This window comes from Cervus canadensis, chromosome 2, assembly GCF_019320065.1.
Source record: "Cervus canadensis isolate Bull #8, Minnesota chromosome 2, ASM1932006v1, whole genome shotgun sequence".
Classification (NCBI taxonomy): Eukaryota; Metazoa; Chordata; class Mammalia; order Artiodactyla; family Cervidae; genus Cervus; species Cervus canadensis.
The window spans coordinates 17251847-17270039 of NC_057387.1; the positions used below are offsets into that span (position 1 = coordinate 17251847).

The following is an 18193-nucleotide window of genomic DNA, read 5'->3' on the forward strand; positions in this document are numbered from 1 at the left end:
GAAAGATACTGAAATTTAATGAGCACATACTTACTGTACGTCAGACACTATACAATGTACTTTAGTGAATTGTCTTATCTAATAATTGCAATCACTAACTAGATTTTATTATCTTATGGATAAGGAAACTGACAGGCTAGATATATTGTCCAAAATTAAATAGCCAGGAGGTAGCAAAGGAGGGTTTAGACAATAGGTCTTCTGATTTCCAATATTTTAATCTTTTTGTTATAACGCATAGTTGGGTAATTTTCTGATTTCACCAATTCTAAGTTGAAGGAAGAAACAGAATTGCTCCCTTACCTATTGTTATAGCAAGGAAGAGTTAGAGTATAGGAAGAAAACCAGCAAGCTGAAAGGTCCAGGGGGCAAATTAAGACAGGTACCTTTGTTCATAGAACCTTTCAGGCTGGGTTCCTCCAATTACTGTTACTCTTACACACATACTACACACATGCACACACATACACACACCCTTTGTCAGTTGAATATCATACCAGTTTTACCTAGGTGGAAGTTATACTATTTCTCTCTCTCCCTCCCTCCCTCTCCACCCAACAGGGCCTTGGAAATCAAGCATGGTTAAACAGAAGAAGTAGAAGAAAAAAAAAAAAGGATGAAATGCAGTTGGTGAGATGAAAGTTAGCCCCCCACCAAGGAAAAACTGAGTGGTCAAGAAGCAGGAAGCTTGAAAGAGGGACAGTTAATCTACTGTAATATAGCTGCTGATGGTGGAGGGGGCAGATTCTTTGTAGGAATCTTAAAGAATTTAAGGATGGGCATGGGGAGACTGAGGGAAATGAAAACCTATCAGAGGCCTTAAAATCTTCAAGACATGGGACACTTGCCTCTTCTTCTACAACCACAGTTGGTTTCCTGGAAAGAAGGTGGATGGGGCCTTGAAGAAACCCTCGATCTTTATAGCTACAGTTAATATCACCCTCCCTCCCTAGTCCTCATCCCCCCACACCCTCCACCCCCAGCAGAAGCGACAAAACAGAGACTTCTGAACACATTTATTTGATATATCAAGTGGAGAGAGGAATGATTTAAGGTTACTCCCCATGTCAACCTGTGGGGGTATTCATAAGCTCAGATGGACAGAAGAGCAGCTTGGAGCCCATGACCCACCTCCTGGGAAAATGAAACAACCTGGTGTATTGGTTAGGGGTATGGGGTGGGAAGAAAAAGCTGGAAGCTGAGAAGTAAAGCTGAGAGCAGGAAGGGCAGCAGCAGAACTGAGGCTGGGGATTGCTGCAGGAAATTCCCAAGGGGAGTAAAGAAGCTATCCTGAAGAGTGTTTAGGGCTAGAAGCAGGGTGTGAACAAGGAGCCAGGCCTGGATTGAAAAGCAAGACCTGCAGAATTGGGTGGGATATTCACGAAGACGGTAGCATGTCCAAAATCATGAGCAGGCTGTGTTGCAGGGCATACATGGAAAGCAAGGGATTACTATTGCAGGAGGGCAAAGAGATTGGAGATTACCCATAAGTAGGGGCTCCCTAATGCTTCTGAACAAATGCAAGTTGAGTTTGGGACCCTTTGGGGGCCCTAGCACAAGTGGTCCTGTGTGCGCTGTGCCCATGGGCACGAGAAATTCCCATATGCACTGTGAAGTGACGAGGGCATGAATGCATGAGTCTATATGCCCAATAAATAGAGTACTTACCCTTCCCTGCAAATACGAGTACTGTGCTTGTGGACACATGTTTACCCATGTATGTGTGCCTCGTGCCCATGAGCACATGCAAGAGACCTCTATATCCATAGTGTGTGTGTGTGAACTGGTTTTCCCACCCGTCCCAAGGTCCTGATCCCCACCCGCCTTGGCTCCTCTCACTCCTCTCAGCGCCCAGGCTCCCCTGGCCCGCCTAGACTCTGGAATCCCCCTAGCAGGCGGATCTGCTCAGTCTGCATGGAGTGGCGTCTCACCAACTTGCGCTTGGTCCTGGGAGAGCCTGGCGCCCCCGCCTGGGGAGGAGCGGGCAGCGAAGGCGCCCGACCTCCGGGTTGGGGGCGAATGTCGGGGATGGGAGGATGGGGGCTGACATTGAGCGGGGGCAGGAAACCTGGCCGCGTTTGCGCGATGTGGTCCAGAAGCAACGTCCCCGAGCCCCTCCTCTCCAGCAACCCGGGACTCCGCCTCCGCCCGCTCAGCGGAGATACAGCCCCAGGAAGACTCTCCTGGGACTGGCGCGGGGAGGAAACCGAGCCGGCTGGAGGGAGGGTCAGCGGGGAGGCGCTGTATCTGCGGCGCTCCAGGGACGGGCGGCTGCACTCGGGCGAGTCGGGGCAAAGATTTCCGGGAGTATCGAGCTCCACCGACTCCATGCGGCTCAGTTTCTGCCTCAGCCCTGAAGAGGGGCCAGACTCCTGAGCTTCTGGCGCTGTGTTTCTGCGAGAGAGAGGACCCCCACCCGTCACTTTCTCCGCCCACGGGGGCGGGTCCTCTGGGCCTTCGGTGCTGTGACGTCGGGAAAGACGCGGTCGACCTGTCAGGGTCAGGCCGTTGAATTCGGCGGTCAGGCGCTCGACCCCCGGCCTCCCTTCTGCAGGCGGGAGCGGTTGAGGAGGGGCCACTAGGCCCCAGGGCTCGGAGTTGAGCCTTTTGAGGGGTTTTGGAGGATGGCGGGGTGGTTTGGGGAGCGGCTCGGAAGGGGAGGGGTCATCGGGGGGCTTAGGAAGAGGGAATTCAAATACGTCCCTCTTTTCCTCTTCTTCCTGGGCGCGAGGGGATAACAATCCTCGTCCTCCCACTCCTGCAGTCTGCAGTTGGATTTCCGAAGGCGATGTGCAGACCCCCGGGCTAGAAGGAGTGGGAGCGGGGTCCTCCACCCCCGGGGACGGTGGAGAATTGAGATACTGGCGTGTCTTCTTGGTGCCGGAGGGCGAGGTGTCAGTGGTAATGATGATGACCTCCGTGCCCTTGGCCTTGCAGGCGTCCAGCAGCGTGGCAAGGGTCTCGCGATCCCCGCGGTCCAGGGCGTGAACAAGTGCCGAGGCGCCGGCGTGATCTCGGACTGAGGGGTCCGCGCCATGGGCAAGGAGCAGGGAGGCCACCGCGGCGCCCCCGCCGCCTGCGCAAGCGTGCATGAGCGCCGTGCGCCCTAGGCGATCTGCGATGTTGGGGTCCGCGCCTTGCTCCAGAAGGTAGCGTACCATGCGTGCCTTGTTCTGGGGGTCGTCGTACCGGGCCCGACAGGCCGCCATTAGCGCAGTCTCCCCTTGAGCATCACCCTCATTCACGTAGGCGCCCCCCTCCAGAAGCAAACGGGCCAAGCGTAGCTTACCCTGACCCACGGCCCGAAGAAGAGCGTGGCCCTCGGTGTGCAGCATAGCTGCCGCTGGGGAGAAAGCACCGTTGGAGCCGGGATTGGGACCTGCCGAGGACGCCTAGGGGGGTGAGGGTGGTGGCTGGCAGAGGCCTGCGGGCTCAGTGGCGAAGCCAATCCCTGCAAAAAAGAGAAAGATCTTATTTATTGATTCAGGCAGGGAAACTGAGGCACAGGTGGAAGGACCCGCGTGGGATGGGGAAGATCTCCACGGCATGGCACATAGTCCTTCTAACTCATGCCTCTGAGCCGCCCCCATCACCCCAGCGCATGCCTGAGGAGATGAGAAGGGTGCACCCGCACTGAAGGACGAGCGCGCGTGCAAACGCGTACGTGCACGCGCAGGGATATCCGCACCCCCACCCTCACCCCACGGCTTATCAGACCTTTCCAGCATCCCCCTTTTCTTATCCGCACTTGGAATCCCCCTTTCTAGGATGTTGAACGCCACCCACCCACACACATGCACCCATACATTCACACACACAGTCCCATTCCTAACCTCTTTTAGGTTGCCACAGCCCCACAGACTGAATGGGGGGAGGGAGGCAGCTTGCGTTTGGGACCTAAAACGGGTGGGGGGGAGAATTGGGGGGTTCTTTTGCCCCTGCTATATACCCCATCACTCCTTGTTCTTTCCCCTCCCAGGTTGTGCACCCAAATAGATACCTGTAAGTCCGCAGAATCTCCTCCGGGCCAGGGCTGAGGCCAGGGCCACGGGGCAGCTGGGGTGGCGGAGCCGGGTTCCTGGGGGCCCACATGGCGTGGGGGTGGGCACTCGGATTCCCTTGGTGTCAGTATCTGCGCCCGGGCACAGAATCCTGGTCCCTCCTCCCGGTGCGCCCCGGGCACAGCGCCGGCTCCGGAGGAGAGAAGCTGGGGGGGGCGGGGGGGGGCGGAGCTATGCCTCGCTATTTATAGCCTAGTCTCTGCGGGTGGGGGCGTCGGGCACCAAACCATTACCCCACTCATGCACACATAAACCCTCAAAAGCTAGAGGCTCCAATCCTGACTTCCCTTTCTTAGCCCCTCAGTCACAACAAACCTAAATGTTCCTTAAGAGACTCCTCCGCGACCCAGACTGGGACCATCCCAATTCTTCCTCTAGCTTCAACAGATCCCCATTCTCCGCTCTTCGTGCGTTGATGCGCGCCTGTGCACCAGGTCTGACCTGCCACACGCGGTACATGGTACACTACACAGAAAGGTGGAGAGAGAGGCGATGGGATCCACAGCTGGAGTCCTTACTGTACAGAGGGAGGCAAGAGATCTGGCTGCCTTCTCTTAGTTAAAATGTCAGAGGGAGCTGGACTCAGACACAGCGATACATCTTCATTCCACCTCCCAGCAACCGGAACATGCATCACAAATAAATTTGGACCTCAACTCCCTTATACAGACTTCTTAGATAAGTACGCAGAGGTTGGGGTCATTTTTAGATACTGCAAGGGGTTATTCCCGGATACCTCCTCCCCATATTTTTGGAGGGATGGGAGGAAGAGAGAGAGAAAAGGGGCAGAGAAGAGTGAACCTTGTAACACATTCTCTCTCATTGCATCTATTTATTCTCGGCCTTGCTTAGACTCATTTTCCCATCTTGTTTGAAGGTCTCTGAATCGTTCCTTAAAGTCTTCTTTCTCCCTATCTGTAGCAGTCGGTTTCTCTCAGTGTCTATCTCTGCCTTTCCTCACCACCTGCCCTGTCTCCATGGTTACCATAGCTTCCATCTGCATATTTTAGGAATGAGTTTGTGTCCAGCTGGAAGGCATCAGGGGAAGTGGGGGGGGGGGGTGGTGAGGAAAAAATCCTAAGGATTTGGAAAACTCACCTGAGATAATTCAGGAGGCTGGAGGCCACCAGACACAAGATATAATGTTCCTGAAGAAGGGGGAGAGAGAAATATTTGCAGGGAAGCTACCCATTTTTACTAGGTACCATGTTTCGATTCCTGGGTCTGGAAGATCCCCTGGAGAAGGAAATGGCAACCCACCCCTGTATTCTTGCCTGGAGAATCCCATGAACAGAAGAGCCTGGCAGGGTGCAATCCACAGGGTCACAAAGAGTTGGACACACCTGAAGCAACTTAGCATGCACACACCATTTACTGAAAACCAACTATGTGCCAATTATGTAAGTACTTTACACACATTATCTCCAATCCTCACAACAATGCTATAAGGTAGGAATTATTTTCTTGTTATAAAGAAACTGTAACTTTAGTAAAATTAAGCAGTTCTCCAAAGCCTCACAGTTCTGTTTCTGTCCTATTCCCAAGGCTGGGTGCTTGCCACTCCACCAACAGCCTTCCCAGTCCAGAGGCTTCACTCCCAGGGCCATTTTCTATGACCTCAGGGTTATTCTTGACTAACTTCTAGATTCTATCTCTACTCTGATCTCTTTCCCATTGTTTCTGTTTTTTTGTGAAAGTGGGAGCCCTCCTCCCAACCCTACCCTCTTTAAACAAAGGCTAGGAGGAGCTGGAAGGAGGTCGAAATGCAGTAAACACTGGACTCCTGCCCTATCTCCCCAACTCTAGTTATCTGATTTCCTAATCCTTCCTTTCCCAAAGCCTCTTTCCATCTTCTCACAGACATGGCAGCAACCGACAGGAAAACAGTTTTCTAGAAAAGAAATACTCATGGGTGGTGCTGGAGGGAAGCAGCGCAGAACTGAAGGGAAGACTGGAGGAATGAAGGAGAGGCCAACTGTGAAGCCCTAAAAAGAATGATCCTTAAGGGAGCAGGTTTCACAGAGTTTTATTTCTCTGTGGAAGCTCTTTCTATAGAGTCCCTCGGTGAAATCTAAGGATCAGCTTCCCTCTGTGAACCGTCGCCAGGCCAAGCAGTCCTCCATCTGAGATGAGGTCTGAAATGACTGACCCCCTGGTTGGTTCTGCAACCCCATCTGTCTACTCACTCGGCTTGTCTAGCCTGAGTTCCGGCTAACTCCCTCCCTCCCTCCCTTCCTCAGCTTCAAGTGGGCGGGCCTCCTCGGCTTCCCCTAGATTGGCTGGGAGAACTCACCAATGGGGAGCTCTGGGAGGCGGACCTAGAACGCCACCAGCTTGAGGAAGACAAGCAAATTTCAAGTTGGCCGCGGCGTGTTTTCCGCCTGGGGGAGGGGCAGCAGGTAAGGCCCCGACTTGGTGGCTCTGACCTGGTGCCATCCCGCACCTCCCGATCTAGTTCACCGGGGACCAGCTGCTAGCTAGAGAGACAACGCTTTCCGGCAGCCTGTTGGATCTGCCCCCTTCTACTTCCCCACCCTCTCCCTGTGGGCTCGCTTTGCTGTGTTGATTATACAGTGGAGAACCGTAGTTTTCCTTCGCGCAAAGGGGAGATATATTAAAGGAGAAAGTGGAAGACTCTGTCTGGTACCTCTGAGTCTTTACTATGAACCAGCTTCCCCTAAATCTATTAGTATTAAGAGCTTGACAGACTCCCGTTGTCTATCAAAACTCTGATGAAATATTACCTCCTACCTGTAGCTTTCCTGGACCAATTTTTTTTTTTTTTCAGGATTAATTGCTCCCCAGTCTGACAATACCATTTTATGCGTACTTTTACTGGAGCCCTTACTGCCTGCTCCCTCTTTAATGTTTCTATTCTACTTAGAATATAAAGTTTTGTAGGGCAAGTTCTAGGATTTAATACAATGCAATTATTATGTATTAAATGCACAGTGCCCAGTAAAAGTTAATTGGACGGAATTGATTGGAAAGGAAGAATTTAAACTTCTGATGTAATTAGGGAGCAATTAATAAAACACAAAGTAAAATACAATACAGTATATCATTATGACCTCTTAAGTTGGTGATTCATAGTGTAATTGCTCCCAAAGTCCAGAGAACGGTGAAAGCTAAGAGGACTGGGATGGTGAAGGGAGCCTTTAGGAATCACAAGGTCTCAAGTTTGGAATAGACCTTAGGAGTCATGTATTCATTCTTTCAGCACATATTTATTGAGCATCTACTATATGTCAGACATAATGCCGGAGAATGGCGATCATAATGAATCCTTTACTTTAGATACGCATCCTTCCTCTGATAAACCATATTTAGTAAATTATTATTCAGCTTCTGTTTAAACTTTTTAGTAAGAGAACTTCCTATCTCACTTTGCTCTGCAATCAATATCCAACAAATACAACAAGAAATATATGGCTCAACAAAATGTATTCCACATTTTCACTGTGAAGGAGACAGAACTGTCCTAATGGTAACATTCTTAAAGATAAAGAAAATCATCTCTATGTTTTCTGTTTATAGAAGTAATATACATTTATCCTAGAAAACCATAAAATGTCTATTATATCATGACAATGATATAGTTATTATTTTAATATATATCCCTTCAATTTATTTCCTGCATGTATACATATGTATATATATATGTGTTTTTTGTATATATTACACACATAGGGATATACAACAAATACAACCTTTTATCATGCTTTCTCCACTTTACATCATATTGTGAACATTTTTCTGCCTTTAAATATTATTTGAAATTTTTATTATGTCTACATAATAGTCTAAGATGGATATTTGATTTTTCTTAACCCTTCATATTTAAAAAAATAAAGCCCACTTATTGAAGTTGGTCATTAGGTCTTTTTTTTGTTTAAGATTTATTTATTTATTGGCAGTGGTGGGTCTTCGTTGCTTCAAGTAGACTTTCTCTAGTTGTGTCTAGTTATGGCAAATGGGGGCTACTCTTTGTTGCGGTGTGCGGGCTTCTCGTTGCGGTGGCTTCTCCTGTTGAGGAGCACAGGCTCTAAGCGCATGGGCTTCAGAAGTTGCAATGCATGGGCTCAGTAGTTGCAGCAGATGGACTTAGTTGCTCCATGGCACGTGGGATCTTCCAGGACCAGAGACTGAACCAGTGTCCTTTGTGTTGCAAGGCAGATTCTTAACCATTGGACCACTGAGGAAGCCCCTGCTGCTGCTGCTGCTAAATCGCTTCAGTCGTGTCCGACCGTGTGTGACCCCATAGACGGCAGCCCAGCAGGCTCCTCTGTCCCTGGGATTCTCCAGGCAAGAACACTGGAGTGGGTTGCCATTTCCTTCTCCAATGCATGCATGCTAAGTCGCTTCAGTCGTGTCTGACTCGTAGCGACCCCATGGACAGCAGCCCACCAGGCTCCTCTGTCCACGGGATTCTCCAGGCAAGAATACTGGAGTGGGTTGCCATTTCCTTCTCCAGTGAGGAAGCCCCAACCATTCATTTTTTGTTGGACTATTTAGGTTATTTCAGAATTTGTGCTACCATGGATAGCTCTTTGGTAAACATGATTTTATATCTCTGACTATGTATCTGATGATTTCTTTGGATAAGTTTTAAAAGTGGGATTACTGGATTAAGGATATTAACTTCTAAAAGGCTGTAGATTCAAAGAGTCAAATTGTTCACCCAAAATATTGTATTTATAATTCTTCCAGTGAGGTATGAGAGTGTCCACTTCAAAAAAACTCATGGAAGCCTGATTAATTTTTAAATCTTTGCCAATTCTATAGATAAAAAATGGTTTGACCATTCTTTTTAATTGCCTATTCATGTTCTTTGCATATTTATCCTATTGGGATGATTTTTCTTTAATTCCATGAGTTCTAATATAATAAGAGTGTTAACTCTCTGTCTTATTTATTACAAATATAGCAAATTCTAAACGTTAGAGTGCTCCAAGCCTCAGTCCCCGGATCTCTTCTTTTCTCTCTTCACACCCACTCCTTTAGGAATCTCTTCCTAGTCTCATGACTTGAAACATTTGTATATTGAGACCTCCATTAGAATGTAAGCTCCTTTTAAACTCCATGGGTGCAGCAGTTTTTTGTCCATTTTATTCACTGCTACATCCCTAGTATTTGAAACAGTGCCTGACATTGAATAAGAATTCAGTAAATATTCGTTGAATGAATTAAGATGGTTTTTTATTATTATCTCCATTTTACAGATAAGGAAACATCAACCCTCCCTACTGTTCACTCTTGCCCTCCCCTTCCCCCACAAACAACAGGATCTCACATATATTATACTCATTCCCAACTGTGCCGAACTGTGTAATGTAGTAGAAGTTATTAAGAAGCAGTTTAAAAAAAAAATACAGAAAAGCAATAACATCAAATTTAAGAAAGGCTTTTTAGTAACTTCTACCATATTAAAACAGTTATGGCACAGTTGGGAATGAGTATAACATATGTGGGATGTTGTTTGTGGGGGAAGGAGAATGCGTGATATTTATGGAGGGGCAGTTTGGGACCAGATTATAGGAAACCTTGAACATCTTCAAGAATCACAATCATCACTTCATCACAATCTTAAATAGAAGAGCCTTGTAGATTCCTGAGCTGGGTACAGATGGATGGTTTACAGTTTCCTAACCACCAGTTTAGTGCCTTAATTAAATAAAAATTTGTCTTCTTTTTACCCCACATTTCTTGAGGGCCACTTGGTCAGTATGTGGAAATGGAGTTAGATTTGTCTAACCTCAAAGCTCATGACCTTTTCTTAACTCCTCACTGCTTTGCAATCAAAACAGCTCCTGTCTCCACTGATAGAACTGTGTCTATCAGGTGGAGGGACACCTAAGCTGGCTAGTTAAAAGTGTTTTCCCTTGAAAGGGCCTGAAAACACAATGGCAAATTCTTACTCCCTCTCTCACATCGATAAGACAGGATCTCTCACCTAACCTGTCCTTTAAATCAGATCACAGTTTAATCTGTTAACTAACAGCCGTGTTTTGTTTGTTTATTACTTCTTATTGGACTTTACAATGTGTTCGTTTCTGCTATACAGCACAGTCAGTCAGGTGTATGTACCCATATATCCTCTCTTTTTTAGATTTCCCTCCCATTTAGATCACCATAGAGCCCTGAGTAAAGTTCCCTGTGGGGTACACTAGGTTCTCATTAGTTATCTATTGTATACATAGTATCAATAGTGTATATATGTCGATCCCAGCCTCCCAATTCATCCCACCCACCCTCTTACCCCTTGGTATCCATGTTTGTTTTCTATGTCTGTCTCTATTTTTGCTTTGCAAATAAGATCATCTACACCATTTTTCTAGATTCCACATGTATGTGTTAATATATGATATTGATTTTCCTCTTTCTGACTTACTTCACTCTGTATGTCAGTTTCTAGGTCCATCCAAGTCTCTGCAAATGGCAGAATTTCATTCCTTTTTATGGCTGAGTAATATTCCATTGTATTATATTATATGGATCACTCCGTCTTTATCCGTTTATCTGTCGATGTACATTTAGATTGCTTCCATATCATGGCTATTGCAAAAAGTGCTGCAGTGAACATTGGGGTGCATGTGTCTTTTTGAATTATGGTTTTCTCCAAGTATGTGCCTAGGAGTGAGATTTCTGGGTCATATGGTAGTTCTAATTTTAGTTTTTAAAGGAATCTTCATCCTGTTCCCCATCGTGTCTGAACCAGTTTACATTCCCCCCAACTTTTGTAAGAGGGTTCCCTTTTCTCCGCACCCTCTCCAGCATTTATTGTTTGCAGACTTTTTGATGATGGCCATTCTGACTAATGTGAGGTGATACCTCATTAACAGCTGTCTTTTCCTCACATTTTTCATGTCAGTTGGACTTGAAGCTTTCCAGATTTCTTAAGCAAACATTCCCCTACCCTCTCCTTCCTGCTACATATTGTTAATCTCATCTACTATTCAGGTACTATATTTTTAATTTCCTAATGAATGTTTTCCTCTTATTATAAAAGCAATACCTTTTTGGTACAGAGGAAAAACAACGCTTAAAATACACATTACCAAAAAATCTCCAAAACCCATCATCTTGAATTAACCAATGTTAATTCTTGCTGTATACCCTCTAAGAACAACTTTTCTGTAAAGCAATTATCCTTCAATAAAAAATAAATTAATTTTTAAAAAAAGAACAACTTTTTTTTTTAAGAACAACTTTTTTACTTATATGTGTGGGTGTGTGTAAGTTTGACAAAATAGATTACCTTGAATATATTTTTAAATCTTTTTTTTCCCTGACTAATCTTTTATGGAGTGCATTTTGTTGAGTCATGTATTTCTTGTTTTATTTGTTGGATTTTGATTAAAGAACAAATATCCAAAAATGGAATGACTTGTAAAGTGAGATAAAAAGATTTGCTAAAAAAGTTTAAATTGAAGCTGGATAACAGTTTACTAGATATGGTTTATCAAAGGAAAGCTGAATGTCTAAAGTAAAGGATTCACCATGATCTCCATTGTCTAGCATGTCTGGCTTATAGTGGTGATGGTTGTGGTTTAGTTGCTAAGTCGTGTCTGACTCTTGCGACCCCATGGACTGTAGCCTGCCAGGCTCCTCTGTCCATGGGATTCTCCAGGCAAGAATACGGGAGTGGGTTACCATTTCTTTCTCCAGGGGATCTTCCTGACCCGGGAATCAAACCTGGGTCTCCTGCATTGTAGGCAAATTCTTTACCAACTGAGCTATAAGTTATAGTAGATTACAGTAGATGCTCAATAAATATTTGTTGAAAGAAAGAAAGGAAACATGATTTCTAAGGTCTGATCCAAACTTGGGACCTTGTGATTCCCAAAGCCTCCCCTCACCATCCCAGTCCTCTTAGCTTTCTCTCTTCTCTGGACTGTGGGAACAATTATATTATGAACCACTAATTTGAAAGGTCATGATTATGTATTATATTGTCTTTTATTGTTCCATAACTAACATGTTATTAGTATGTACGCTTATATGATGTGATGAAAACGTCACTTTATCTTGTTGATCATCCTCCTCCAAATCTACAACCCCAGTCTAATCAAGAGAAAAACCTCAGAAAAATTCCAAGAGAGGAACATCCTATAATATATTTGACCAGTAATCTTTAATAAAACTGTCAGGGTAATGAAAAACAAGGAAGGTCAGAGAACTGTGAATTTTGAATTGATACTCATGTTTCTTTCTTTATTAATGGATTTTATTTCTTAAAACACTTTGAGATTTACAGAAAAACTGAGCAGATAGTACAAAAAGTTTCCATACACCCTGGCACCAGTTTCCCCTATTATTAACATCATATATTAATATGGTATATTTGTCATAATTAATGAATAAATATTGATACATTGTAATTATGTAAAGTCTGTACTTGATTTGGAGTTCCTTAGTTTTACCTAATGCTCTTTTTCTGTTCCAGGATCCTGTCCAGGATACCACATTACATTTAGTTATCATGGCCTTATTATGTCTATATATATAGACACATATATATGCACAAACTGTATATATAATACAGAAATGGAATGAAAGGATGCATATGCAAATATTTGTAATGATTATTAGTACATCATGGTTAGTAGATATTTTTCTTTGTACCTCATTTGTATCTTTTCAGGTTTTCTAGAATAAATATACACTACTACTGTAGTTAGAAAACAAAAGGAATTTTTTTTTTTTTTTAAGAATGCTACCACTAGGACAGCTCTCTCTTTTACAATGGAAGTGTGAACTTTTCTTGTTTTTGATCACCCTGACAGTTTTGAAGGGTACTGGTCACGTATATTATAGGATGCTTCTCCGTTGGAATTTGTCTGCGTTTTCTCTCCTCTTTACAGACTGGGGTATCAGTTTAGGGGAGGAAGATATCACATCCGCTAGTGGTAAAGGATCTGCGTGCCAATGCAGGAGACGCTAGGGACACAGATTCATCTCTGGGTCGGGAAGATCCCCTAGAGAAGGAATGGCAACCCACTCCTGTATTCTTGCCTGGAAAATTCCATGGCCAGAGGAGGCTGGTGAGCTATAGTCCAAGGGGCCACAAAGAGTTGGACATGACTGAGCACACAAGGGTACATACTAATGATATGATTTAAAGTTGTTCATGTTGACCTTGGTCACCTGACTTGACTGAAGTAATGCTTGTCCAATTTCTATACTGTAAAGTTACCCTCCCCCCCACCTTTCCAAAATTGTTTTGGACAAAATTCCCTATGCACAGGCCATACTTAAGCAGTGAGGAATTACACTCTCCCCTTTTAGGGTGGAAGCCCAGGTGGCTCAGATGGTAAAGCATCTGCCTGCAATGCAGGAGACCTAGGTTTGATCGCTGGGTCAGGAAGATCCCCTGGAGAAGGGAATGGCAACCTACTCCAGTATTCTTGCCTGGAGAATTCCACGGACAGAGGAGCCTGGTGGGCTACAGTTCAAGGGGTTTTAAAGAGTCAGGCACAACTAAATGACTAATGCTTTCTTTCTACATAATTTATTTGGAATTTGGTATATGGGATTTTTTTTCTCTCCCGTGTATTAATTTGTTCAAATGTTTATTTATATCAGTACAGTCTGTTGGCTATTTATTTTATACTTTGATATTACATTCCAATACTACTTTATTTTATGGTTCCACTTGTTCAGGCTTTGGCTGTTGGGAGCTCTTTCATTTGCCTCTTAGGTACCTTTGACAGAGCCCCATCAATGTGTGTGCTGTTTTTTGAGCACTTTCTTACTTTCTGGCACTATAAGATACTTCAGTCTCATCTTGTGTATTTCCTGCCCCATTGGAGAAGCTGCATTTCTCCAAGAAGCCCTGGTTCCTTTGGCTGGAGAGTGGTATGAGAAGCCAAGATCTGGGTGCTAGGTATCTTCCCTGCTACTGCGATATAATTTCTTTCAAGTTTCTTTTTCATTTGGTGACTTTCTTTATTCCCCATCCTATCTGACTGGTTTTTCAAAAATCATGGTAAGAGGCAGAGTTCAGTTACAGTAGCAGGAAGAACTTTCAAATCATCACAGTTGATTACATGGAAGGGGCTGCCTTGGGTGAAAGTGGACACCATCTCTCTAGGAAAATGCCACCAGAAGCTGAATGACTGACAGTTTACAGAAGATAGTACTGTACTGGGAGGATTATTGAGCTAGAAGACTCCATGTGTCCTTCCAGTTCTAAGATTCTGTGTTTCCAAGTGGCGTTTAAAAAGATCTGTTTGAGTGTAATATCTGTTCTCACACACACACCCCCCACCCCCAACCAATTGACAGTGAGACTGATGACTCATTTCTGTTCCCTCACAGTGCCTGGCACACTACCTTTTTCATGGTAGATGCTTAATAAATGTTTTGCTGAAATGCACTGCATTAGATTGAATTGGGGCCTAGTTGGGTTTGGAAAGTGAGGGAGAGAAAGAATTCAAAGATCATATGTAGATATGTAGCTGATGATAAACATCCGGTTAACTTGGGAACATAGGGAAATTTTATCCAAGTGTCTAGTCACTTTCCTCCTTGTGCTTCAGTTACACCAGTTACACCATGTTGCAATTATCTGTCCTATTGGGACCATGTCTCATCCCGATTTATATTTTCAGTAATACCTTGCCTGGCACCACGCTTTCTCAAAATTCATTGAGTTAAACTGGCTTTTCAGGTCTCTGGGAGAAACGATTTGAGTGTGTTGTACCTCCCTGGTTTCCTGTCCGTTCTGCTGTACTTTTTCTCTTTGTTTTTGTCTTTATCAGGTTTTTCCCATTGGATGTCTGAATCCCCAGGCCCCCTCCATCATGGCCAGCCGGGGTGGGGGCCGGGGTTGTGGCCGGGGCCAGTTGACCTTCAACGTGGAGGCTGTGGGCATTGGGAAGGGGGATGCTTTGCCCCCACCCACCCTGCAGCCTTCTCCACTCTTCCCTGTGAGTGTCTGCCCCCCTTTCCCAAGACTCCCTTATGTCCTTGACTGACTGTATGCGATCCTGGATTCTCCTGGGTCATCAAAATCATCCTCATCTGGTCCCTCCCTGTCTCTGTACTTGCAACTTACATGGGATGTTTTCCAGACTAGGAAGTGTCTGCCCTTACTTTTTATACTCTGCTCTCCAGCTTTCAAAATGCTGTGTTGCTCCCAGCATTTGCCTTTGGTCCCCTGCTCAGTGGGAGCATTGGATAGAAGTGTGGGGAGAAGAGAGGCCCGCCCAGATTTATACTCCAGCATTTTTTCTCTGAACTGACCATTGCCTCTGCCTTCTTAGCCCTTGGAGTTCCGCCCAGTGCCTCTGCCCTCTGGAGAGGAAGGGGAATATGTCCTGGCCCTGAAGCAGGAGCTTCGAGGGGCCATGCGGCAGCTCCCCTACTTCATCCGGCCTGCTGTCCCCAAGAGAGGTCAGTTGGATGTTCTGAGTGCCTTTCATGAATAGTGCCCTGTACTTAGCACCACTGGGGCCCCAGAGAGGTCAGAAGAGACACAGAAAGTTCACTGCCTAGTTGGGGAGATCATAGTAATTACCCCTGCATTTGAAATACATTATAGTATCCATGGTTTGTTTTGAGTTTCACAATAGTCTTGGACAGTAAGAGCTTAAGTATTAAGGTGCCCATTTTACAGATATAAATGGGGAGCTGTATTAAAATTTTTTAACAATCTGGATATTGCAGGCACTAACCAGTCGGAAGGAGTTGAGAAGGGTCTCTGAGAAGCCCTGCAAATTAAAATATTAGCCCTTTGGTTTGTGGCTCATGGAGAGGTCACGGAGCCAGGAGGGACTGGAGAAGAGGGCATACTTGGGAGGCCTGGGATAGTGGGTATTTACCAGTTGGTGTGGAAGTCTAGTATTTCAGTGTATTGACAACTGGTACTTTCCTCCTAAAGCTCTAGAAGCTGAAGTTCAGACAGTTGAAAGACTTGCCCAAGTTAGTCCCATGAACAAGGAGTAGAGGGAAGACAGAAACCCTATTTTCTTGCTCTAGTACGCTTTCCACTGTAACACACTCCCAGTCAATATAGCCATGCCTTGGGGTTAAGAGAGATAGCAAAAACATTGCAATTTGGGGTGGTGAAAAGACAGGTTAAAGGAGTGTTGAAGGTCCTCACTGAAGCTGCCCTCCCTGGGCTCTGGGTTTGGGGTGAGAAAAACGACAATTTCTGAGTTTTGAGAGACCCTCAGGAGGAACCCGAGGGTTCTGATAGGATAAAACTTTGACCCTTGACCTCTGATCCCTCAGATGTGGAGCGTTACTCAGACAAATATCAGATGTCAGGGCCGATTGACAATGCCATCGATTGGAACCCTGGTAGGTGATGGGCCTTTTCATTGACTTCTCTTCTTTCAAATGCTTGAGCTGCTCAAGCCACCACCCTATCCACCCTCCTCTGTCCCCAACCTCCACCCTATTCAGGAGGCTTAGATGTGCTCCAGCATACTCACAGACTCTAAAAATCTGGTAAATGTCCCCTACTCCTCTGGAGGTATCCAGACCACAGTTCTGTTCCAAGCAACTTTGACCCAATACTTTCCGTCCTCGCCCTTACCCTGATCATCATCTCTCCTTTAAAAGAGTCACCATTCATAGGAGACCCCAGGCAGGGTCTGGCTGATTTTGACATTCCCACTGTTTCTAGATTGGCGACGTCTGCCCCGGGAGCTAAAGATCCGCGTACGGAAGCTACAGAAGGAACGTGAGTGTATCTAGAAAAAGGAGGGAAAGTAGAGATTTCTTTCATCAACTGGAGGGCCAAGGCTGTGGGTGGTCTTGCCTGTTCTTCCAACGCCTACCTACCCCATCTACCCAGTATGGCTGCTGGGTGCCCTAGTGGCCACGTGAGGGCAGCAAAGTGACATGGTCTACGCAAGAGGGTGCCAGAAAGCTAAGAAGTTTGCTCTCTCATGGTTCACTTTGTGATCCTCTCACCAGGGACCACCATTATACTCCCCAAGAGACCCCTTAAGACCACAGAAGATAAGGAGGAAACAATACAGAAACTAGAGGTAAGGAAGAAATGTGAATAGAGGCCATCTGAGCCCCAGATTCATTCCTCTGCTTTGGCCCATGGGTGCCTCAGTTCTTCCCGTCTGTGAGCTGAATCTGGTTTCTCTTCCTGTTCATCCTCACATAAGACTTTGGAGAAGAAGGAGGAAGAAGTGACTTCAGAGGAAGATGAGGAGAAAGAAGAAGAAGAAGAGAAGGAAGAGGAAGAAGAAGAGGAGTATGATGAAGAAGAACATGAAGAGGTAAAGGGAACCACCTTTCATTCTCAGACCCCGTCTTTTCCACTCATAAGCTCTAGGGATCTCAACTCTGTCCACCAGGGATGTTCTCTTCAGAGGGTTGGAGGGCCAAAGGAGATACTGCCCACAAAGGATAGTACCCTCCACTTTATCTGTCCTTAGGCTCTTCTTAAGAGTGAACCACAGCTTGAAGGGACCTCCCAAGCCTGGAGTGCTGTGATTATGAGGGGAGGAGGCTGGTACCTAGGGAGAAAGGAGAACGCTGAAAGCATGCCTGACCTAACCTTTCTTCCTCCCTTCCTTTTTTTCTATTTCAGGAAACTGATTACATCATGTCATATTTTGACAATGGGGAGGACTTTGGGGGTGACAGTGATGACAATATGGATGAGGCTATATACTGAAGATGGACTCTAAACAATACCCTGGACCTTCATATCTTTCTTGATTTAGGACACAGAGAGTAACTGTCCCCTATTATTTCATTTTGTGGACAAGCAAATCCTTTGCTTAGAATCCAGCTAACCTGTTTGGTCCCTGGAGACAGAAATGGAGAGTGACATAGATAGCTCTCTTTTCTGCCCTTACCCTGCCTCTCTCCTGTGGTGTGGTATCACCTCTGATATCTTGGGGAAAAGGGCAAAGGACCAGTGTCTCAGTTGTATGAAAGGAGAAAAGGAGGGTCAAAACGAGGACTGGAGTTGTTAGAGCTGAGGTATCTGTACACGTACTCCTAACTATTTTTTATAGTTCTTTCTGGGTGTGAGCGGTTAAGAGGAATAAGGGCAGTTTTACAGTTTCAATAAAATGATTTTATCTGTCTCTCTGTCCAGGGTGAGGCCTAGTTGGGAGAAGGCCGGAGGAATGAAGGGGATGACTAGTAAACCTTTC

At 45.5% G+C, this 18193-nt stretch overlaps 2 protein-coding genes across 4 annotated transcripts; one reads left to right on the forward strand and one right to left on the reverse strand.

Annotated features, from left to right (window-relative positions):
• Nucleotides 1-1001: 1001 nt before the first annotated feature.
• On the reverse strand, nucleotides 1002-5259 carry ANKRD34A (ankyrin repeat domain 34A). 2 transcript variants are annotated; one of them, XM_043456853.1, is made up of 5 exons: nucleotides 5160-5259; nucleotides 4377-4526; nucleotides 4001-4207; nucleotides 3834-3897; nucleotides 1008-3451 (listed from the first exon to the last, which is right to left on the reverse strand). In XM_043456853.1, the coding sequence occupies exon 5, from the start codon at nucleotides 3333-3335 to the stop codon at nucleotides 1845-1847; it is 1491 nt and encodes a 496-aa protein (XP_043312788.1). In that variant the 5' UTR covers nucleotides 3336-3451; nucleotides 3834-3897; nucleotides 4001-4207; nucleotides 4377-4526; nucleotides 5160-5259; the 3' UTR covers nucleotides 1008-1844. The 2 variants fall into 2 exon arrangements, with proteins under 2 accessions (XP_043312785.1, XP_043312788.1); XM_043456850.1 differs by lacking the exon at nucleotides 3834-3897 and having other exon boundaries at nucleotides 1002-3451; nucleotides 5160-5258.
• Nucleotides 3013-18124, forward strand: POLR3GL (RNA polymerase III subunit GL). Of its 2 annotated transcripts, none has more exons than XM_043456878.1 (8): nucleotides 3013-3149; nucleotides 14825-14992; nucleotides 15329-15458; nucleotides 16299-16367; nucleotides 16696-16752; nucleotides 16989-17062; nucleotides 17192-17305; nucleotides 17620-18124. In XM_043456878.1, exons 2-8 carry the CDS (start codon nucleotides 14867-14869, stop codon nucleotides 17704-17706), a joined length of 657 nt encoding a protein of 218 aa, XP_043312813.1. In that variant the 5' UTR covers nucleotides 3013-3149; nucleotides 14825-14866; the 3' UTR covers nucleotides 17707-18124. The 2 variants fall into 2 exon arrangements, with proteins under 2 accessions (XP_043312813.1, XP_043312803.1); XM_043456868.1 differs by lacking the exon at nucleotides 3013-3149 and adding an exon at nucleotides 6314-6460.
• Nucleotides 18125-18193: the final 69 nt, after the last annotated feature.